The sequence below is a fragment of the Helianthus annuus genome, chromosome 15 (assembly GCF_002127325.2).
Source record: "Helianthus annuus cultivar XRQ/B chromosome 15, HanXRQr2.0-SUNRISE, whole genome shotgun sequence".
NCBI classification, from domain to species: Eukaryota; Viridiplantae; Streptophyta; class Magnoliopsida; order Asterales; family Asteraceae; genus Helianthus; species Helianthus annuus.
In genome coordinates this window covers 105,920,579-105,945,295 of record NC_035447.2, presented here as the reverse complement: position 1 = coordinate 105,945,295, position 24,717 = coordinate 105,920,579, and the positions used below count along the sequence as shown (strand labels likewise).

The window sequence follows — 24,717 nt, the reverse complement described above, 5'->3', positions numbered from 1 at the left end:
AATAGAAAAGTGTTTTTTTAAATAATTAATAAAAATGAAAATTAATAATTAGGTAATGATGGGTAGGGGCTTTATGACTACGCGCCCTAGTGATATAACGCCCCATAAAGCCCCTGTATGACGTGGCGTGCCACTTGTCGCATAACGCCCCCAAAGGGGCTTTATGATTACACATGGCCTTAGAAGTGTGGAATATGAAGCATAATAAAAAAGAAGCACCAAAACTTAAAAGTACCATTTCTGCTCTGCATAATCATACATACAATAGAACACTAAACAAACTACTCAACAGGGATCAACAAAATTTACATACTTTAAAACATCAAGACTTCATTTAAACAGTATAACCAAGTTCCAAAAAACATAAAGTTATAACCTTTAATCCTTTATGAAGCCAAAAAAGCTTCTGTAAGACTGTAACTATTATATTATAAACACATATAAATCAAGAAACACAAAAATGATAACTCAAACTCACCTCCACAACTGCAAAACTCAAGACGAACCCGAACCCTCATCAACCCATTTCCAGTAATGCTTCTTGCAAGAAACCGCCAATTCGCACCGTTCATGTTCCTTCTCACCCAAACCCTCATACTCATCCCCTTCCTCAGTCCAAAACTCACCCTCAGGCAATCCATCAACATATGCATCCACTGTATGCAATATATAACAAGCCGGCAACCCCGGATACGACACAGACACTCTTTCCTCCACCTTATTCGTATACGAATCCGCCACAATTCTCACAACATCACTCTCAACATTCTCAATTATTGATCCAAGTTCTTCTTTAACTGCTCTCACAACTGCTTGTTCCACAGTCTCTCCAGGCTTCATTTTCTCCGAAAGCGGCCTCGACCGGTTTCGCACGTCTCCATTCGACAATTCCTGATGCGATTCGATCAAAAAACGGTTACCGCTCCCTCGAACACGAACAACAACCACTTCAACGGTCCGGACCGGAGGTGTGGAGTCGGCGAGTGACGTTTCACCGTCGGCGAGCTCCAGCCAGAGGTTATGGACGTTTTTGGTGCCAGGTTTGGTCCCCCAGGCGGCGAAAGAGTCCGACGGGAGGCGCGGCCGGAGCCAGTCCGATAAGGATTGTGGTGTGGCGAAGTGGTGGCGGTTGGTGGTGGAGAGTTTGTTGACCGCCGTGGTGGTTAACGGCATGATCGGGAATTTGAAGAAACGGCGGCGGTTAGGGTTAGGGTTGAAATTGGGGGAAGAGGAGTAGAAGACGAAGAGAGAGAAGGCGGAGAAGATGAGGTCGGAGAGGGAGGTAGGGTGGGGTTTGGTGAGTGACGACGGCGGCGGTGGTGGTGGAGACATGTGATGTGGTGGTTAGCGGAGAGTCGCCGGAAAGTTTGGTACAGTCATCGGAAATATGGTGAAGAATAATATTAATATTAATAAATAATAATAAGATAAGAAAATGATAATAAGTTGTGTGAGGATGAGATGGCTTGTTGGGTTTTATTTTTGATTGGTTGTTGTGGGTGTAACGGTATGAATGAAAATCTAATTATATATAAATATTAATTATTATTTGATTGGTTGAAAAATGTTGGATAATAATATACCATCTCGTGGTATCGCGTCACAAGGAAAAATATTAGATAACGAGGTTGAAAAATATTAGATGATTCGTTCTCTAGATTGATTTCTTAGGTGTAAATGAGGCGAAACGAGATATATGATAAGATTTTTTAGACGGGGGATAGTGCACGGTCATTCCAACCGCCGGAGTGATCCTACTTCGGGAGCCGCTACCCCACCAAGCTTGCTCCGCGGTGAATTCCTCTTGCCGAGTTCTTACCCTGGGCGACATATGCCCCTCCCAAGACTCGAACCCGGTACCTTCGGGAACAGGTGGGTGTCGGTGGCCAACTGGGCTACCCTAGTTGGTTAAGCTGAAGAGTGTGAAGAAGGAGATGGGCTTATGGGCCTGAAGCCGGATGTTGCCAACAATGAATATCCTACTTGTCTCCTTTGGCACGACCGTTAGTGTTTGCGAAGGATTGAGACGTTGATGCACGGTGATTGGAGCCACGTGGCGTGACGGTGGTCCTTGTTGTCGAGTATGTCACCAGCTGTGAGTGGTGATCATGGAATAGTGAACGGCGCAACCTGATTGGTTCCACGTCATTGTCCTTTTGTACTTTTTGTCTCCTGCATGATTGGCCATCGTGGGAGTTATCTGGTCAGGGCCTGACGCATGCTGATTGGTTAAAACCCCTGTCATTTGTATTACTGTACCTGTCTTAGATGTCACTGTGCTGCATGCGTCGGTCTGGACCTGCACACATTTTGTTTAGTCTAAGTATGGTCTTTTATGCGCATGTCTTTTAATGTCTTACACAAGATTTAGAACCATATCCATTTAAATAGTTAAACAAAAGTGTAAAGAAACAATGGAACTTTGGTTTTAATAGAAGTTTCGTTAGAAGCTAATGAATCGGATACGATGAAATGAATAAATTAGTTTTAAGCTAATAAGAAAATAAGATTAAGAGTTAATTGTCAAAATCGTCCCTGAAGTTTGGGCAGGTTTGCCATTTTCGTCTAAAATGATACTTCTGTACCAAATTGCCCCCAACGTTTGTAACTTTTTGCCATTTTCATCCAAACCACTAACTTAGTTATTTTTTCTGTTAAGTTGAGTATATTTGGATGAAACTGGCAAATATAAAACCACAGGGACGGTTTTGGCAATTTACTCAAACTTTTTAAATTTCTTTTATTTAATTAATTTTGTTACATATATAATAAAAAAGAATATACATGCAATTTTTATATGAAAAAAATAATAGCTTAGTCACATAATTTTTTTAAATTTTCATCCAACCACTAACTAAGTAAATTTTTCTATTAAGACGAATGATGTTTATAAACTAAGACAGAAATTAATTTCTAATTATATATATATATATATATATATATATATATATCAGTTTCATAAAAATAAAATCTACTTAAACATAAAATGCTGGTGGCCTTATTGAAAAATGTCAAATAAAAAAAATCTTATCATATGTACCAAGTTTGTAATTCATCTTCTACTCTTTTCAATTCGCTCCTAAGGAAAAACAGAAGCCAGTGCCCCCCCCCCCCCCCCCCCCCCGCCAATCAAACAACGTATTGTTACCAAACCTTAAAATTACCCACCAAATTGTAATTATAATGCTATGAACCAAAAGTTTCTTTACTCAAGCCACTCAGAATAAGTATTAGTTAGTTACCCTCATAATCTTAATTAAATAAATATTTTATTTCTACCAACATATAAAACTGATTTATATAAAGAAGATGTAAATTAATTTATGTCTTAATTTATAAAATTTAAAACATCCTTCACCTTAACAGAAAAATAAAGTGAGTTAGTGATTTGAATGAAAATTTATAAAAATTATGTGGTAAAACTATTATTTTTTTTCCTAAAAATCCATGTATATTCTTATTTATTATATATGTAACAAAAATAGTTAAATAATAGAAATTAAAAAGGGTTTGAGTAAATTGCCAAAATCGTCCCTGTGGTTTTATATTTGCCAGTTTCATCCAAATATCCTCAACTTAACAGAAAAAATAAACTAAGTTAGTGGTTTGGATGAAAATGGCAAAAAGTTATAAACGTTGGGGGCAGTTTGGTACAAAAGTGTCATTTTGGACGAAAATGACAAACATACCCAAACCTCAGGGACGATTTTCGCAATTTACTCTAAGATTAAATTGGGTGAAGTTGATAGAAATTATCAATTCACTTTGTTAGTTGAAAGGTTTTTATGTGAAACATAGCAAATGTGTAGACTCTTTCAATTCGATCATCAAGTGAACTTTTCATATCTTAGGGGCTGATTGGCAACATCTGAATGGTTAAGTGTTGAACTAGTAAGAGGTGTGAACTATTAAGTGCTGAACCAGTAAGAGGTCTGAACCATTAAGAGCCTGTATAATGCTTAACTGTTCAGAGGCAAATGTCTGACCAATTCAGATTAGAGGTCTTAACCATTCAGACTCTGTATAATGCTTAACCATTCAGAGGCAAATGTCTGAACCATTCAGACATCTGCTCGTGAAACAAACAGTCTGAACCATTAAGGGCTGAACCAGTAAGAGGTCTGAACCATTATGAGTCTCATTAAAAGGTAAAACAAACAGCCCCTTAGATGGTTAAACGAAGTTTGCTAACTGAAAAGTTTAATAAGGCATGATAGCGTTAAGGTGCCATATTAGATCTTGATAGATTATGTTTTGTTGTAATGACTCATATTAGGTTGTAATGAGTAGTTGAAGGGGTATGGTCCTCAACCTCTTGCGGGCCTAGGATCATACTCATATCTAATCCAAGAAATAGCTAAGTGGTAATAGTAAGTCACCCGCGGGCGTGGTACTACGCCAACACAAAGAAGACACGGGATACAAGGTGAAAGCAACTTGCAGTCAATCATCGCTCGTTAGACACTATACCAGAAGATCCATACGAAAAATGCTGGATAATAATATTAGAAAATTGTTAGATAATAAGGTTGAAAAATCTTTACTATATAATAAAAAGAAACCACTTTAGGGACACTTGTCATCATATTAGGGCATCTCTTACAGATAATTATTATTTTAGTTTAATCTTTTCTAATTAATTATAGATAACCCACCTACTAAATATTATTTAGTTTAATATGTTATGGATAATTATTATTTAGTTTAATCTTCTTCTCATTTATAATATTACTAGGTTATAACCCCGTGTATTACACGGGTTAAATAAATAAATTTTATATACTAAATAATAAAACAATATATCTTTAAAAACCTCATTTGTTGCACGGGTTAAATAAATATAATTTTATATATTAAATAATAAAAAGTTATATCTATAAGAACCATATTGTACGGGTTGAATAAATGTAGTCTTATATACCAAATAAAAAAGTTATATCTTTAAAACCACGTGTATTACACGGGTTGAATAAATGTAATATTGTTTACCAAATAATAGAAAAATATATCTTTATAAATATGCGCATTACACGGTTTGAATAAGTGTAATTTTCTGTACAAAATAATAAAAAAATATATATCCTTAAAAAACCCCGTGTATTGTACGAATTCAATAAATCTAATTTTATATATCAAATAATAAAAAGTTATATCTTAAAAAACCTCATGTATTACATGGGTCGAGTAAATATAATTCTGTATAGTGAAAATAAAAATATTTAATATATTTAATATATTAATACAAAGTTTGGTTTCGTGATAAAAATAGATTATTCTGTTGTTGCAAAATTTGTTAACGAAGTCTCAATAAATTTAACCCTTTATTTAAAACTCCGTAAATGTATAAATGATAAATAATATTAGAGGTAAAAAAACCAACTCTCAGAGTGTTGTAGAAGAGATGAAGGTGTTAGGCTTTCTCTGGATCAAACACAGGGCCAAAGGCTTAGATTTAAAGGATGATCTTTGTAACAATTTTGAATTCTTGTAATTTCGTTTCCTGTATGGTGTTCTGCTAGCATCTTGCTAGTGTTTGGTCATTCAAAAAAAAAAAAATAAATACTACGTTGATTGATTTTTATATTTTGGAATTACTAAAAATAACGTATTTAAACGATACAATTATATTGTATATGAAGATTCTCAAAAAGTGATTAAAGTTGCCGTCACATGTTATACATGTTAATATTTATTATAAATTATTATATGAAATTAAATTATTACAATTACATCTATAATATAAGATATAAAACTAAATAATATTAAACTAAAATAATAATTATCTATAAGATATTAAACTAAAATAATAATTATCTATAAGAGATGGCCTAATATAATGACAAGTGTCCCAAAGGTGGTTTCTTTTATTATATAGTATATACTAGGTTATAACCCCGTGTATTACACGGGTTAAATAAATGAATTTTATATATTAAATAATAAAACAATATATTTTTAAAAACCTCTTTTATTGCACGAGTTGAATAAATATCATTTTTAAATATTAAGTAATAAAAAATTATATTTATAAGAACCATATTATACAGGTCGAATAAATATAATTTTATATAACAAATAATAAAAAAGTTATATCTTTAAAACCACGTGTATTACACGTGTTGAATAAATAAAATATTGTTTACCAAATAATAAAAAAAAGTTACATCTTAAAAAACCCCCCGTGTATTACACGACTTGAATAAATATAATTTTATATACCAAATAAAGAAAATTATATTTTAAAAAACTAATGAATATATTCGGTACGCGACAGATATGGTAATTGCGGAGATGATTATTGAAAAGAAGAAACAGTGGTCAAACCTGCTATTCAAGAAGCAAATAATCAGCCATTTGAGTGATAAAATATAAATTATATTTAAAAATCCCTTAATAAATCTAATTTTATATATAAAGTAATATTGAAGGTTATATACAATTTATTAAAAATTATGTAATAAAATCGATATAATAATTTTGTAATAATGAAAATAAAAATAAATAATATGTTAATAAAATGTTTGATTTTGTTGATAAATAATTTGGTTATTTAAAATATCTTAAATTAATAATAGAGTAAACTACTAAAATGGTCACTGATGTTTGGTCACTTTTCCCACTTCTGGGCCCCATGTAGTTTCAATTTTTTTTGCCCTTCGTTAAAAGGGGGGAAAAGACAAAAAAGCTGAATGTTAGCTGAAAAATTTGATCATATTGTGATTTTGGATAAAAATGGCAACAAAATTGAAACCACAGGGACCCAAATTCAAAAGGTTTGAGTTTTGAACTAAAGTTACAAAAGTGACCAAACCTCAGGGACTATTTTGGCAGTTTACTCATTAATAATATTTAGTAGAAGAGTTATCTATAATTCATTAGAAGAGATTAAATTAAATAATAATTATCCATAAAATATTAAATGAAATAATATTTAGTATGAGAGTTATCTATAACTAATCAGAAGATATTAAACTAAAACAATAATTATCCATAAGACATGGCTTAATATGATAACAAGTGTCCTCAAAGTGGGTTCTTTTATTATATAGTATAGATTATTAAGATTTCTTTATAATAGAGTAAACTACTAAAATGTTCACTGATGTTTGGTCACTTTTACCACTCCTGGGCCCCATGTAGTTTCAATTTTTTTTGCCCTTCGTTAAAAGGGGGAAAAGACAAAAAAAACTGAATGTTAACTGAAAAATCTGATCATATTGTGATTTTGGATAAAAATGACAACAAAATTGAAACCACAGGGACACAGATTCAAAAGGTTTGAGTTTTGAACTAAAGTGGCAAAAGTGACCAAACCTCAAGGACCATTTTAGCAGTTTACTCATTAATAATATTTAGTAGGAGAGTTATCTATAATTAATTAGAAGAGATTAAATTAAATAATAATTATCCATAAAATATTAAATGAAATAATATTTAGTATGAGAGTTATCTATAACTAATTAGAAGATATTAAACTAAAACAATAATTATCCATAAGACATGGCTTAATATGATAACAAATGCCCTCAAAGTGGTTTCTTTTATTATATAGTATAGATTTATTTGAATTAATTATTACTTTTATATTTATCTATTTACTTCAAATTCAAACTTAATTATCTAATTTGATATTAACTATAAATTTGAACATTTTGTTTAGTTTAGTATCAAATAAATTTTACGAAACTTAAAATAAAATTAACTAATATTATATAGAGTTAATTGCCAAAATCGTCCCTGAGGTTTGGGCAGGTTTGCCATTTTCGTCCAAAATGACACTTTTGTACCAAATTGCCCCCAACGTTTGTAACTTTTTGCCATTTCCATCCAAACCACTAACTTAGTTTATTTTTTCTGTTAAGTTGAGGATATTTGGATGAAACTGGCAAATATAAAACCACAGGGACGATTTTGGCAATTTACTCAAACCCTTTTTAATTTCTTTTATTTAATTATTTTTGTTACATATATAATAAAAAAGAATATACATGGAGGTTTTAGAAAAAAAAATAATAGTTTTGTTACATAATTTTTATAAATTTTCATCCAAATCACTAACTCAGTTTATTTTTTCTGTTAAGGTAAAGGATGTTTTAAATTTTATAAATTAAGATAGAAATTATTTTACAGCTTTTTTATAAAAAAGTATTACAACTTAAAGTATTTATCAGTTGTAGAGATAGAAAAAAATTGTAAAACGTTACATATTTTTTAAATGTGTTGAGCACCTAGGAAATATGTTGGTAGAAATAAAATATTTATTTAATTAAGATTATGAGGATAACTAACTAATACTTATTCTGAATGGCTTGAGTAAAGAAACTTTTAGTTCATAGCATTATAATTATAATTTGGTGGGTAATTTTAAGGTTTGGTAATGATATGTTGTTTGATATAGTGGGGGGGGGGGCACTGGTTTCTGTTTTTTTCTTAGGAGCGAATTTAAAAGAGCAGAAGATGAATTACAAACTTGGTACATATGATAAAAAAATTTATTTGACCTTTTTCAATAAGGTTACCAGCATTTTAGTTTTATAAAATTTCGAGGTTTAAGTATATTTTATTTTTATAAAACTGATCTATATAAAAAATTAGAAATTAATTTATGTCTTTGTTTATAAACATCCTTCGCCTTAATAGAAAAATTAACTTAGTTAGTGGTTGGATGAAAATTTATAAAAATTATGTGACAAAGCTATTATCTTTTTCATATAAAAATTGCATGTATATTCTTTTTTATTATATATGTAACAAAATTAATTAAATAAAAGAAATTTAAAAGAGTTTGAGTAAATTGCCAAAATCGTCCCTGTGGTTTTATATTTGCAAGTTTCATCCAAATATCCTCAACTTAACAGGAAAAATAAACTAAGTTAGTGATTTGGATGAAAATGGCAAAAAGTTAAAAACGTTGGGGGCAATTTGGTACAAAAGTGTCATTTTGGACGAAAATGGCAAACCTGCCCAAACCTTAGGGACGATTTTGGCAATTAACTCTATTATATATCATTTATACATTTACAGAGTTTTAAATAAAGGGTTAAATTTATTGAGACTTCGTTAACAAATTTTGCAACAACAGAATAATCTACTTTTATCACGAAAACCAAACTTTGTGTTAATATATTAAATATTTTTATTTTCACTATACAAAATTACATTTACTCGACCCATGTAATACATGATGTTTTTAAGATATAACTTTTTTATTATTTGATGTATAAAATTAAATTTATTCAATTCGTACAATACACGGGGTTTTTTAAGGATATATATAATTTTTTTATTATTTAGTACAGAAAATTACTTTTATTCAAACCGTGTAATACACATATTTTTAAAAGGGGAATTAGTCTTTAATAATCCCATCTAGACCTTATTGGCCATTAATAAGCCCATCTCAGAATATTCCTCCCACCAGTCCCACCTTTCACCTATTTTTCCTACAATGGCCCCCCGTTAAAAAAACTTAACGGAGTTAAGCTTTTTTTCCAAACTACAAACAGATTTTTTAGGGCTTTTGATCAGAACGATGATACGAGTCCATTGATGTAAAACTTACTTCGAAATGGTGCTCCAAGTGACTTGATTTTGGTTAATTGGAAATTCAAACACCCGAATTGAAGTGCTGTTTTCATCGTTTGGAGCACCGTTTCGAGGCAAGTTTTACATCAATGGACTCGTATCAATGTTCTAATCAAAAACCCTAAAAATCTGTTTGTAATTTGGAAAAAAGCTTAACTCCGTTAAGTTTTTTTAACGGGGACCATTGTAGGAAAAATAGGTGAAAGGTGGGACTGGTGGGGGGAATATTCAGAGGTGGGATTATTAATGGCCAATAAGGTCTAGGTGGGATTATTACAGGCCAATTTCCCTTTTTAAAAATGTATTTTTTTGTTATTTGGTATATAAAATTACATTTATTCAAGGGAAAATCGCCAAAATGTCCAAGTTTTGGTCAAACCTTCCAAAATAGCCTGGTCAACCGTCTCGTGGAGACGTCTGAACTTAGGTTAGACGTCTTGACGGCTGTCCAACCACATCGTGCCACGTGTCTGACAAACATGTCATGTTACCTGGACGGCTGAGACGTCTTGGCTAAGACGTTTGAGACGGCTTGAGACGTTTCATAGTGGCTAGCCGTTAAGCTTCTATTTTGCATGACTTGAGACGTTTGAGAGTGGCTTCGAGACGTTTTGAATGGCTTGAGACGTTTGAGAGTGGCTAGCCGTTAAGCTTATATTTTTTTAATATTTGATTGTAATGTTTTTTTTTCTTTTTTTAATATTAGTTTCTAATTTTTTAAAACACTGAAAATATAAAAAAAACCGGTCACATGGGGGGGGGGATCGAACTCGGGGCGTTTCATTCAAGAAACGACGTCGTGACCAGCCGGGCTAAACCCTCATCCGTTGATATGTTAGACATATATTAAATATATAATAATTTGTTTTTTTAACCCGTTTATTTAGATTGTTTGTTAGACATATGTTGAAAGTTTTTTTTAGTTTAGATTGTTTGTTATTATAAATATATATTTATTTATTTATTTTTTAATGTTTTATTTAAATGTTAAGACGTTTCACGGTTTTCAACGTTTCAGACGTATGAGACGTCTCAGACGTTTGAGACGTTTGAGACGTTTGAGACGTTTCCCGAATTTCGAAGAAATTTTCAGGACGTTTTGAACCTCTTTTTAAGTCACAATTTTCCACCCTGTTATACACAATGTTTTCTTATTAACCATATTTTCTACAACATTGGTGTTTACAGCTTAAAAAAATGGGCAGACCCCCGGATTCAACAAATGGTTCTATGAAGTTATCTACAACTGGTTCTAAGAAGTCATCTACAACGGACATAGATCTTCCCAGTTTTTGTGGGATCAGGTCTAATATCCCCTTCTACGTGCTCTGCGGGGTTGATCGGGTTCAAGAACTCATCTACAACGGACACGTGAAGGGTTAAACGGGTTGTTCAGGTAATGACGATTCTACCCGTTTTGGATGGTTAATAAGACTTTGGCTAACACAATGGGCTGAACCAATGTGTTCGCCAAGTCTTGTAACATCACCCAGCGGGGGAACCGCTGAACCAAATTTGGAACAACCCGTTACATATCACCTAGGCCAAAAAAAATATGGGTTGATGGAACTTACCATTTCACAACCGATACTATTTTTTCCTAGGTGTTTTGATGCGAATTTCCGGAATCAACTTCCGGATGGGAAACCCCATTTTAAATTTATGGAAGTTGCGGTTAGTGTATTCAAGTTCATATGAAGTATCGGTTTAGTGTATTATAGTTCAAAGAGATTATATTTGTATCAGTGTTATGTTATTCTGATTATGTACTTTGTATTAAATAATAATAAAGTTAAAAATTTTAGTATGTTACGTTTTAATTCTTAGTCAATCAGTATTATCAATGTGTTTAAAGATGTTATAAATTCAAGGCGTTTAAGACGTTTCAACATGTTAAAAATTCAAGACGTTTCAACCTTTCAACAGCCACTTCACCACCTATATATACCCCTAAATCTAAACATTCACACGCCGTTGTTCTTCCACATATTTGTTCATCTTTCTACACACAACCAGACATGGCTGCTCACGGGTGGACGAAAGTTGAGGACATAGCTTTGGTGGAGGCTTGGGAAGAGGTGTATGTCAATCCTCCTCGTCGAGGGCAGGGGGGTCTATGGGTCCGAGTGCAACAATATTTTGCACAACTCCGTGGTCCGAACCACGGCCGTACCGTTGATGCATTATCTTCACGGTTTCGGGTTATACGGTTGGAATGTAAGAAGTTCGAGAATTATTACAAGTTTGTGGAAAACTCATCCGAGGGCCTTAGCGAGGACGACATCAAGGCGGTTGCCCTTATCAACTTTCGCCACGATGAAGGACATGATTTCGAACATGTCTCGCAGTGGGAAACGATTAGGGTTTGGATTTAGATGTTTGTTTGTTTTTTTTTTTATCTTTTTTAGTAATGTAATGTTTTTTTTAAGGAATGTAATTTTTTTTTCTTTTGTAAAAATTTGTCTTTTAAATTTAACGTTTATTATGTTTTAAAAGTTAAAGCTTAACATAATACAACTTGTGTATATATAATATATTTGCTGAATATTAACGGATGAGGGCTTAGCCCGACCGGTCACCACGTCGTTTGTTGAACTACACGTCCCGAGTTCGAATCCCCCTAGTGACCGGTTTTACAGTATTTTTTGGTTTTAATGTCTTTGAGTTATTACTATTTAATATTAAAGTTTGTATATATATATAATATATTTGCTGAATATTAACGGATGAGGGCTTAGCCCGACCGGTCACCACGTCGTTTGTTGAACTACACGTCCCGAGTTCGAATCCCCCTAGTGACCGGTTTTACGGTATTTTTTGGTTTTAATGTCTTTGAGTTATTACTATTTAATATTAAAATTTGTATATATATAATATATGTGCTGAATATTAACGGATGAGGGCTTAGCTCGACCGGTCACCACGTCGTTTGTTGAACTACACGTCCCGAGTTCGAATCCCCCTAGTGACCGGTTTTACAGTATTTTTTGGTTTTAATGTCTTTGAGTTATTACTATTTAATATTAAAGTTTGTATATATATAATATATGTGCTGAATATTAACGAATGAGGGCTTAGCCCGACCGGTCACCACGTCGTTTGTTGAACTACACGTCCCGAGTTCGAATTCCCCTAGTGACCGGTTTTACAGTATTTTTTGGTTTTAATGTCTTTGAGTTATTACTATTTAATATTAAAGTTTGTATATATATAATATATGTGCTGAATATTAACGGATGAGGGCTTAGCCCGCCCGGTCACCACGTCTTTTGTTGAACTACACGTCCCGAGTTCGAATCCCCTATGTGACTGGTTTTTACGTATTTTTTTGTTTTAATGTTTTTGAGTTACACTTAAGTCCCTGTGTTTAAAAAACTGACGCTAGTGTACTGAAATGGTTACGGAAATGAACCTAACGGGCTGAAAACGTTATGTTTGACAAACTTCAGGGATGAAAACATGAATATAACTCTTATAAAAGAAAAGAAATATCAACTTGGAACATTTGATTCAACATGTCCTCGTCTTCTACCTCTGGTCTAATTCAAAGACCACGACTTTTCAAGGTCGATTTGGATGGAAATGTGTACTGTCATCACGACATTCTTGCTGTTGTTCGGGTTGCTGGACTTAAAAGTCAAAGACATGGTGAAGAATTTTACGGGTGTTCTCACTGGCCTGTAAGTTGGATTTGTTTTTTTTTAGATACTCAATTGCAATTACTTTATAGTTTCTGTGTTTTTGTAGAGAGGTGATTGCAAATTCTTCTTGTGGAAACAAGATGTTGATAATATGTTCCTTGAACGTTCATACGGCACCTCAACTACAGTGACGTATAAAGATATGAAGATAAAGAACCTAGAATTACAAAACCAGTTATTAATAGAGGAGAACAATAACTTGAAAGCAATGAGATGTGACCCAAAGATGAAGTCGAAGAAACTATATGTGCTAAGCTTTTTAATTGCAAGTGCAATATTGTTGTATTTGTGGAATTAGTATGTATTGCATCGCTATCCTATTTAGTGTTTGTAATTGAATTTGCAATATTGTTGTATTTGTGGAATTTGTAGGCAAATGTTTTGAACGGATTTGCAATTAGATAAAACGATAAAACATGTTTTTAATAAAACATAAAAAACGATACAAGATAAAAAAAAAATCCTAAAACGCTACTAAATATAATTTTTCAAGATTTCAAACACTGAAATGTGTTCAAAATCCTCGTCATAAATTATTGCGTAGTCTAACAGGGCTTCTTCAATCACCTCCTTTTCGGCCATGTTGTTGTTCCGATCCTTTTTTTTAACGTTCTTGTACCTTCCTAAGAAACGGCTACATTTGAAGCGCCGAATGTCGAGGTCATTCGGGCTACGGGTCGTTTGTTGCACGTGAATGCAGAATAAGTTCATAACTTGACCCCAGAACGCCGGATCGGAGACTGAGTGAGTGCCTTCATCATGAGCGGCAGCGTACGAGACGGCAATAGCAATGTCTTCTTCGTCAGTCCATGAAGAATCCATGATGTGGTTAAATGGCAAGAATGTCTATGCCATTTTATAGTGGGTTCATTGATTACTGTTAACATTTAATGTTAAAGTCTTTATATTTAATATCAAATGAATAAATTAAAGGCAAAATAAATTGAAAACAAGTGTTTTATTGCATAAACTAGCCAACATTTGGACGGGGTAAACACCGCCAAAAATACAGTTTTTTTGCAATAAATTGTCTGTACGACAAAAAACTTTTACAAATGTCTCCAGTTATATTTATTGGTTTATCCGTAACCAGATGCTCCATAAGCATACACAGGTAGACTGCTTCATTCCCTGCGATTGTTGGGTTAGATAACACGTAGTTGTCATTGAGTTCGGCACATATACATTTTTCTGGTTTTCCCGTTTTTTTTCCAATATTGCAGATGCACTAGTAATGCTCCTAAGTAAACTTTAACCTTCGTCAAATGGGGTAGAATAACGTTTCTGTATTTATTGCCCACACAAACATCTTCGCACGGGTAGTACACCAACTCCTGTGACGATAACTCTAGTCTAGCTAGGAGCCATTCGTTATTTTCTAATGGTAACGGAAATAAGACGTAATCCACCTCGAAGAAAGATGGAAATGGGTGTAATTTGCCATTGGCATACTTGACAACGGTTTTTGGAGTAGAATGTAACAACATTTCATAAAATTGTGGTGGAAGAATTGTCCACCGAAAGTTTAACAACGGTTTTTGGAGTAGAATCATTCTATTTCTCCAAGCCATTAGCCTTCCCACCCATCCTTCAATATGCTGTATAAGTTTTAATTTAAAATTAATTAAAAACGCGAAAAAGTTTAGTAAAATTAATAAAAAAATTAGGAAGAATAATTAACTGTTGAGGTTAGGTAGCCGCCACAGCGAAAACCTAATAGAGTCCCCCAAAAATTTTTGTCCAACTCTATTGATCTTGTGAAAACTGCTGAATAACAGAATGGCGCATCCCCATTTCTGTAGAATGTTTCCACATCTTTTGACCAGTTCTGACTTTCGTCGTCTGGAATTGCCCATGTACCAGCCCTGTGGAGGTGAAAACTTTCTCTATTGTGTACAAGGTGCATTTGGTTTGAATCATTTCGTTGTGGATCTTCAGAAGAACTTTCACCCTTGTTAGTTCTCCATCTTTTGAGAATCCAAGATGATGTTTTGTTTGCTGGTTGAGAGCAGTATACATCGTTTTTATCGTTTTCAGACATTTTTCGCGTGCTACAGAAATATACTGAAATAGGGAAGAATTGTTATTGAGATCCCGTTCCTATTTATTAAAAAAAATTTAAAAATATTTAATAAAAAATCATTTTTGCACGTCCCGAGGTATGCAAGACGTTTCAGCAGTTTTCAAGACGTTTCAGACGTTTTCAAGACGTCTCAGCATGTTTCAAGACGTTTCAGCAATTTTCAAGACGTTTCAGACGTCTCACGCTAATCAAGACGGGTAAGCGTTTGCCACGTTGCATTTATGACGTTTCAAAATTTTGAAGACGTTGAAGATGTTTGACTGTAACTTGAGACGTTTGACTTCCATTTTTCAGACGTCTGGGACGTTTCACGAGATCCTTTGACGTATCAGCTTTGAACACGTGTTATTTTTTAGACGTTCAAGACGTTTCAGGAGGTCGTGAGACGTTTCACGTGAACACGTCAGGAGTTTCATTTCGATATGCCCTTAGATGAACGACACGTGTGTCCCCGTTACCCATCGCTTGACACGTGTCCGGGAACACGTTTTGAGTAGGACAGTGTGGGTTCATGTGTTTCATTTCACACGGGCAAACGGCATTGGGACCACGTTCTTTCTTTCCTTTGGGGCCATCTTGAACAAGGATCCGAAGACTGTTGAAGATCCGAAGAAAAACCCGACGAGCAAACACCCGACCCGCGTTGAAAGCTGCGTTGAAACCACACGACATTCACGTTCCGAAGCATCACGTTTCTCGTTGACTCAAAATGGATCCAAATTACTACGGTTTCCCACGTCAAGAGCACATGCAACCACTTGAACATGACATGCAAGACGTTGGACAAAACGTTATCCCATCTGTAGCGGTGATATCTTATGTCTTTTCTTACATTATTCTTAGTGTTTTAGTATTTTACTATACTTACTATTCTTTTTTTTTCTTTTTTTTTTGTTACTTTACAAGGTCCAAAAAGTCAAAGTTCGTCAATCATGGAATATAGTGAAGTATATAAACAATAGAATGACGGATCCTATTATATCAAAGATTAGGCAGACATGTTTTGGTCCGTATTTGGATATTAGGTGTGTCATGTGTGACAGTCTACTCTTATTAGGTGTTGCACAACTACAAGTGCATACACCTACACCCAGACTGGGGATTACATATCGCCTAGGCCAACAAACGCTAATGTTTAGCCCCAAACAATTTTGTCTAATAACGGGATTAAGGTTTGGGTCCAATAATTGGACGCCGATTGACCACCCTGAGTCATTTAAAAACCGTCATTTCTCGGGCCGAGAACGTATTAATTTCAAACGAATTAGAGATATGTTTGAAGGTCCCATGCAATATAGCGATGAAGATTGCGCAAGAATATGTTTACTGATGCTCTTGGGTCAAGGGTTTTTAGGGTTGCAGGATACAAATGCAGTCGATATTAAATTGTTACACCTGGTGGATAATCTGAATGCGTTTAACCAATATCCATGGGGTAATTATTTTTGGGAGAGCACGTATACGAACGTGTATGATATGCACGTTCGTCAAAAGGAAGACACGAGGGTTTTTTCGTTAGATGGATTTGTTTGGCCGTTTAAGGTACCTGAAAAAGCGTATATTATATTTTATATTTTAAGTGTAATGTTTGTCTTAAATTAATTTGTATACTAATAGTTGATAAATAATGCATTTACAGATGTGGATTCTGGAGGTATTTCCGGAATTTAAACAAAAGAGGGGGTATTTTGAATGTCCGACCATCCCGAGATTTTTAGGATGGAAAGAAGGACATAGGCTATTGAAGGTGAATGTTGATGGCATCTTAGCCAATGCGGTAAAGGTGAGGTTTTTATACTTTATTTATCAAAATATAGTTAGTTTAAACTAACTATATTTTCATTCCGTTAACAGTTACAAAAGGAATTAATTTATCAAAAATATAATTACATAAAATTTTGAAAAACTGTTTAAATTATAAATTTAAAAAATTACAAAATTTAATTTCGAACATTTAACACTTTGAACCTATTATAAAAATTTTTGAAAAACGATAAATTATAAAGTTTTAGAAACTGTTTTCATTCCGTTAACCGTATTAAATTATAAAATAAAAAGGTAAAAATGTTAACAGTTACAAACGGAATTAATTTTTAAAAAAAACTGTTTAAATTATATATTTAAAAACTAAAAAAAAATCAACTTATAAAATAAATTAGAAACTGTTTAAATTAAATTATAACATTTTTTCGTTTTCAACATGTTAGATATCTGAATATAAACCCCTAATGGCTATACTACCAACTATGTTCGAGGCCGAGACCGAGTGGTATAGTTCAAGCTCGGATTATTTGGACCTTGAACGTCAAGTTTTTAATCCTGCTATGGCGACTGAAATACCCCCTCAAATTCATAATCCAATCGGCCTGAGTCAAAACTACGGCCAACCATAGAAGGACTTCATTGCCAGCTTGTTCGGCGATGATGAAGTTCAGGTGCCTCTAACGCACGGATTTTCACCGGAAATCCCGGTTCATACAAACCATGTTCCGTTAAAGACGGCTGAGTTTGAACGTGATGCTGGTCCCGGTCAGTTTTCATCGGGATTTTATTCTGAAGAGCAGCTTGTCTCTAAATTTCAGTCAATGATGTTATCAAACAACCGGGCATTGACTGACATGATCAACTCGGAGTGGTCGCAGAAGATGTACTCAAACAACCGCGCCTTAACTGACATGTTGAAGTCGGAGTTGTTGCAAAGTTTTCGTATGGCTCCGGTATCAACTCCAAGCCAAATACGAACACCGATGGACCAATCGCCAAAAGTATATGATAATGTAACCCATTTATTTTTTTATTTGCTTAAAAAAGTCTAAAAAATTAAATTTAGTTTAAAATTTTTTCTAACTTTTTTTAATAATTTTTAGGCGGCAGCTGATTCCTTTTTGAATTTCAATAATGAAGTGTATCATGTGTCTTCAATTCCAGAAAATGTTACCGAAGAAGCCGTAAGTTTGGCAAGCGTATATAATTTTTATAATCCATGTATGTTTTGTTAATTTAGTTCTTAAATAATGTAATTGTAGGATGACGATGTGGAGATGATTAAACTGAGGCGGTCCGAAAGGCTTGTGAAGCCCGCCAAGGCTACGCTTTCACCATTTGTAGTTTACAAAAATCTCCGGCGGAAGCAAAAAAATATTTCAAATAATGAAGATCAATTAATTGAAAAGATAAAAAATTGGGCACCAAGTAGTGGAGTTAGACAACTAACACTCACAGCAGGCGGCTATGTTGGTCCTGATTTCTGGGGGTCTTTGCTAGGCACTGAGGGGAATGGCTGGTTAAGCGATGAGGTACACTTGTTAATACTAAATATACTATAGTTTGGTATAAACTTTCGCTAAAATTGTCCAAACTTGTAACAGCATATTTTTGCATGGATGCTACACATGTATAATTCAAGAGATCCATCCGCTCGTTGGTCCATTTTACCCCCATATTTTCAGATGCATTTGCAAACTCTAGATCAGAAATTCGCTTGTTATTTCAACGGGAAAGTAGAGCCTTTTCCTCGGATAACTAGCGTTGACGAGGTGTATGTACCGTTATTTATACCATCAATTCACTGGTTTTTAGGAGTTTTCAACCTCGTTAACGGGACCCTCACTATTTATGACAGGTAAAAATTTAATTTTAAACAGTGTTTATTTTATACTTTTAATTTCGAAAGTTATGACTTTTAAAATTAATGTTTGTTTTTTTTTTTTTTAGCTTGATGGGTATGCGAGATTTGGATAAAGGAAGAACGGAAGTGGTTTGCCACATCAATTTTGTTTTTGACCATTGGCTTCGTTTGCATGGTTACTATGACAACAAACCTTTACCGTTCAAATTTCCGTTTCAAACAGAATATGCAAATGATGTGCCACAACAGTCAGGACCATTAGGGGACTGTGGGGTTTGGGTTTGTATATTTCTAGACCGGTTGATTAACAAAAAACCGCTAAATGATGGTGAAAAAACAAGCATAACGGCTACAAGGATGAGGCGCCATATGTTGACACTTTTCTACAACTCGCTTATTCCTAAAGAATTAGTCAACGAGCTAGAAGAGGACGACCTCGAATTTATTCAATGATTTATATTAATTTAAATTATAAACATAACTATTTGTATTAAACTTATTTTATATTATTTAGTTTTTTTTACTGTGAAAATGTGTGTATATATATGTGTGCCCTCACTATCTCAATAATGCCACACCAAATGTCTTACTCAAACATTCCACATTCTGTGCAACGCACCATTTGGATAAACCAAAACGATGGGTTTGAACATTGGTCGCCAAATATTCTAGAGTTTTATTATGACGGCGATAATCCAACTTGCTACTCAACCTACATGGGTAAAACACCTCTGGGAAAAGAATGGTGGGGCGGATTACTTGGATTTTGTGGAAACGGATTTATTCAGGAAACGGTAACTTCGAAATACCTATTATGTTAATGATACGTTTATTAAACTTTTTTTTGTCAAACATTTACCATATTTTTCTTAGCATATCAATGCCTGGTGCAACAAGCTTATGTATCAACGGGCGATGTCGTCAAATGATGATCGGTGGACAGTTCTCCCGCCTACTTTTTTTAACATGATAGTAGAACAAAATAGAGAGGCCTACGGATATGGAGACGACACAAAAGAATTTTTTCCTCCCATTTGGGAGGTTGATACGGTACATTGTCAAATATGATTATTCGGAATGTACACTTTTTAAAAAAAAAATTCCATTAAAATAATACCTTTTCCAATACTTATTTTCGTTTTCAATTTTTCCAGATTTACATGCCCGTAAAGCACAACGAAAACCACTGGTTACTTCTAAAAATAAATATGCGTTCGTTTAAAATATATGCTTATTTTCCCGTTAACTGTAACGTAAGTAACTGCGGAGAAGGATTTTGCATACACAGGAAAATACATCAAATTCTTTTAGAATTTGAATCTCCATTTGTATGGTTTCTGGGACGTATATCATACTGGCAACAATCAAGGAAAGATAGTGTACAAGCCTTAGAGTATTTGGGGGATGTTGTGTGGCCTGACCACGAAGCTCATATTGGTCGAAACTCCGGGGTTATCATATGTATGCTATTGGAAAATCTAGTTAACAACCGTTCATTAACATGGAACGAAGTAAACATGCAGGATGCTTGTGTCAGATATAGACGCTACATGGCTGATGAACTATACGCCGGGCGCTACAAACCAAGTAATTTTTGATGGCTTGACGTACGGATTGTAAAATTTAATTCTTATATTAATTAAAAGTAGAATTTGTTACATGATTTTCATAAAATAAAACATAAAAAAAAATATATATATATATTATTAAAATTCTGCTAAATTATAAGATGGAAAAATGTCATCCGTTGAACTCTGCGTTTCTGTCTCTTTCTCTTTTCCTTTGCCTGATGATTTTTGTGAACGAATCTGTGATTTCATTGGATCTAAACAAACGTCACGAACATGTCCGTATGTTCGGCAACGCGAACAATATACCGGAACAGGTTCTTCCCCACGAGACAAGATTCGCTTGTTTTCTTTTGGACGACCTGATTGACGTTTTGTAATATTCGGCGGTAATACACTGCCAAGGCCTTCTGGTATTACCCATTCAGACCTATGAGGCAGAGGATTAATCGATTCTTCATACGTTTTTTTGTATACTTCGTTTGAGTAACACGAGAAAGCATAATGACTACAGTCAGGTTCACCCAAAAATCTTGAAACAACAATCACATGCCCACAAGGTAAACCCGAAACTTGCCAGACACGACAGCTGCACGAACGATTCGAAAGATCAACTACACCCCTTTTCCCACCATCATCAACAACAAAGTTGTTTACCCGGATGCCTGCAACAGTCCAGGTTCTAGAGCCTTCAATTTTCTTTAAAATTTTCTTCTGTGCCCACTGAGTAAGTGAATGGCTCTCCTGCATGCCCTGCAATCGACGGTCATAAAACCATTTTTGTACAGACTCGCGGAAAAATTCGATAAGTTGCGTTATCGGCATCTTACGCGAGAATCTAGACAAAGAGTTAATAGACTCCGCACTATTAGATGTCATATAGTGGTATCGATTGCCGGGACAATGAGCTCTTGCCCATCTACCAAACCCAATATTTGTTAAAACCTGGCGTATTCGAGGAACAGCAAGACACAAAGCATTAAATGACTCGTTAAAGTCAGACATCCGATAAGATTTACATGTCTTCCACCATAGTGCCTCGTACTCTTTTTTTAGACGACGGCAAACGTAAATTCATCATTAAATGACGACAACACAGGCCGTGGTACACACGTGGAAACACATTCCTAACACCCACATGTATCGAATTCGCCCTATCCGAAATGATCGCCATATCTGCTATTTCACCAACACAATCTCTAAGCTTTGAGAGAAACCATGTCCAAGATTCACCATCCTCTGATTTTCCAATGCCATAAGCAAGGGGTAAAATCTGATTATTTCCATCCATGCCCACTGCTAAAAACAACGTCCCTTTAAATTCACCCTTTAGGTGTGCCGCGTCAATGATAACAACAGGTCTCAGATTAAACATAAAGCTACGAATCTGAAAATTAATGAAAATGAAATAAGACAAAAACCCATGTTACTTTAAAAAAATAAGAGAAAGTAGAAAATATAATGTATAATTTACCGCCGCCCCTAAAGCAACAAAAACCATTTCAAAACGACTCTGCTCATCAACCAAGATGTGGGTAACGCTTCCAGGATTTGCAAGTTTCAAATTGTAACAATATATTGGTAGTTCCGCAAAAGAGTCTCGTGTAGTTCCTTGTAGTAGTTCAAGTGCATAGCTTTTACCACGCCAAGCTTGAAGGTTTGTTATCTCAACCTCGAACCTTTGTCTAAAATCTTTGACAATCTCTTTCGCTCGATATATCCTACCACTGTCTTTTAGTTGTTCCTTCAAAAAGTGACCCAAAACCTTTGGGTTAGCTTGACGAAAATGTAGGTGTGTTTGCGTCTTCGAACAGGTGTGACTATCGTTCATATGTTTAACAAACCATAAATTGCCACAAGGAATAGCATGAGCCTTAAATCGCCATTCACAACCATCACCCCTGCATGAAACTTCATACCGCGTCTTAGATGATCTATCAACTTTAAACTCGAAATGCTCTAACAAACATTTCTTTCCCAACTCGAGCTTCATCTCTTCTTTGTTATTGAATATATGACCGGCCTCGAACACTATAGATGAAGAACCTGATTGGTTGTGAGACGTTAAAGATTTTTCAAAATATTTTTCTAAATTTGGACACTCATCGTTTAAAACATCAAAACTTTCTTTTACTGGAATATTTAGATCTGGAGCGTTTAAATTGTTTAAACAAGACAAACCAGATGAACCAACATCAGACTCTTGAATAACATATAATTTATATAATTCAAAAGGATTCTGCATCGCCAGATCAAAAAAAAATCTAACATCTCGATCGTTAATAATATCGATCGGATCAGTAAACGTAGACATCCGGTATGACAACCGTGTAATGTTTGGAGTATCAAACATCTTAGAAACATAGTTTAAAAAACTATTATATGAATGATCTGTTTCAATTTCTAAACCACGTCTCCTTGAATCGACACCAGTAACATACTCAATGTTTCCGTTAATCAAATCCCACTTCCCCCCAGTATAAACAACAAACCTGACCCTCATGTTGTGAGATAATCACCAAAAAACAATTTTTCTCTTAAAGTTCGTGTTTAAAATTAACTGATCTATATAAATTCAAAAACAAACGTCTTGAAATTCATCTAAAACGTCTTCAATTATTTTTAAACGTCTTGAAATGGTACAACGCGTCTCAAAGAAATAAATGAAAAAAAAAATGGACAAACAAAATGGACAAAAAATGGCTCAAGCCGGCTAAAGAGACAAAAATGGCTCAAGCCGACCAGACACAGCTCGAGCCGAGGGGAAACGTCTCAAGCCGTATTGATTAACGGCTAGCCACTATGAAACGTCTCAAACGTCTTAGCCAAGACGTCTCAGCCGTTCAGGTAACATGACATGTTTGTCGGACACGTGGCACGATGTGGTTGGACAGCCGTCAAGACGTCTCACCTAGGTTCAGACGTCTCCACGAGACGGTTGACCAGGCTATTTTGGAAGGTTTGACCAAAACTTGGACATTTTGGCGATTTTCCCTTTATTCAACCCGTGCAATAAATGAGGTTTTTAAAAATATATTGTTTTATTATTTAGTATATAAAATTTATTTATTCAACCCATGTAATATACGGGGTTATAACCTAGTATTAGATAATACATTCTCGTGGCATCTCATAACAAGGAAAATATTAGATAACAAGGTTGAAAAATATTAGATAATTCATTCTCCTAGATTGATTTCTTAGGTGTAAACGAGGCGAATTGAGATATATGATAAAACCGACTTTGTGTGATAAAATAGTCAAACAAAATCATCCAAGTGTAACAACTTTGATTTTTATAGAACTTTGAAATAATAGAACTTTGGTTAGGAGCTAATTAATCAGATACAATGAAATGAATAAATTAGTTTTAAGCTAATAAGAAAATAAGTGAAAAATGGGTAAAGCAGATAGAAATTATCAAATGTTTGCCTCCTCACTTTAATAAGAAAAATAGGGAAAACTAGAATTGTGTCGCGTGTTGCAACGTCGCATATACGACTTTGTTACACGCGTTACGATGATAACACTAACGTGTGGCGTCCGCGCGTGATGTGACACATTTTTGACATTGTTACACACGATACATTCATGACATCAAAGTTGTTAGGCATGGATAAAAAAGTAGAATGCCTTGGATGTTGCGGTGTAAACTCATAAAAGTAATTTAAACAAAATAATTGAAATGTTAAAGAACACGAAGTGTGAGTTCTTAAGTACAAAAAATTGAGGGCCAAAGCTGTCAATTACCAATAACTAGTGGTCACTGTGTCACTTACCAAAAGATAGAGAGTGAATGCATTAAATCTTTAAAGTTGGAGGCCCATGTAAAAAAGCATAACCGGAACCACCGACAATGCATTTTATTTTAAGATATATAGTAATGAAAGGACATATATTTTATAAAACATGGAAAATTAAGATCTTTCACGCGACTTAATATGCCATGACCACTGTAACTTTTTTAAGATATATAGTAATGAAAGGACATATATTTTATAAAACATGGAAATTTAAGATCTTCCACGTGACCTAATATGCCATGGCCATTGTAATTTCTTTTTAAGATATAGAGTAATGTAAGGACATATGTTTTATAAAACATGGAAATTTAAGATCTTTCACGTGACCTAATATGCCATGGCCATTGTA

At 34.3% G+C, this 24,717-nt stretch overlaps 3 protein-coding genes across 3 annotated transcripts; 1 reads left to right on the top strand and 2 right to left on the bottom strand.

Moving 5' to 3' along the window:
• Positions 1-214: 214 nt before the first annotated feature.
• On the bottom strand, positions 215-1,497 carry LOC110885917. Its single transcript, XM_022133655.2, has one exon. It carries the CDS (start codon positions 1,330-1,332, stop codon positions 496-498), a length of 837 nt encoding a protein of 278 aa, XP_021989347.1. The 5' UTR covers positions 1,333-1,497; the 3' UTR covers positions 215-495.
• A 16,148-nt stretch (positions 1,498-17,645) lies between these two features.
• LOC110882792 lies at positions 17,646-19,476 on the top strand. The gene is made up of 5 exons (XM_022130726.2): positions 17,646-18,146; positions 18,237-18,317; positions 18,396-18,665; positions 18,738-18,991; positions 19,084-19,476. The coding sequence occupies exons 1-5, from the start codon at positions 17,955-17,957 to the stop codon at positions 19,448-19,450; spliced, it is 1,164 nt and encodes a 387-aa protein (XP_021986418.1). The 5' UTR covers positions 17,646-17,954; the 3' UTR covers positions 19,451-19,476.
• Positions 19,477-20,703: 1,227 nt separating this feature from the next.
• LOC110882793 lies at positions 20,704-21,570 on the bottom strand. The gene has a single exon (XM_022130727.1). The coding sequence runs from the start codon at positions 21,568-21,570 to the stop codon at positions 20,704-20,706; it is 867 nt and encodes a 288-aa protein (XP_021986419.1).
• Positions 21,571-24,717: the final 3,147 nt, after the last annotated feature.

Coding starts and splice junctions, on each gene's coding strand:
- LOC110885917 (XM_022133655.2), bottom strand. CDS start 1,332: ATGTCTCCACCACCACCGCCGCCGTCGTCACTCACCAAACCCCACCCT.
- LOC110882792 (XM_022130726.2), top strand. CDS start 17,955: ATGATGTTATCAAACAACCGGGCATTGACTGACATGATCAACTCGGAG. Junction 18,147..18,236: donor CGCCAAAAGTATATGATAAT/GTAACCCATTTA, acceptor AATAATTTTTAG/GCGGCAGCTGATTCCTTTTT. Junction 18,318..18,395: donor AAAATGTTACCGAAGAAGCC/GTAAGTTTGGCA, acceptor ATGTAATTGTAG/GATGACGATGTGGAGATGAT.
- LOC110882793 (XM_022130727.1), bottom strand. CDS start 21,570: ATGTCTGACTTTAACGAGTCATTTAATGCTTTGTGTCTTGCTGTTCCT.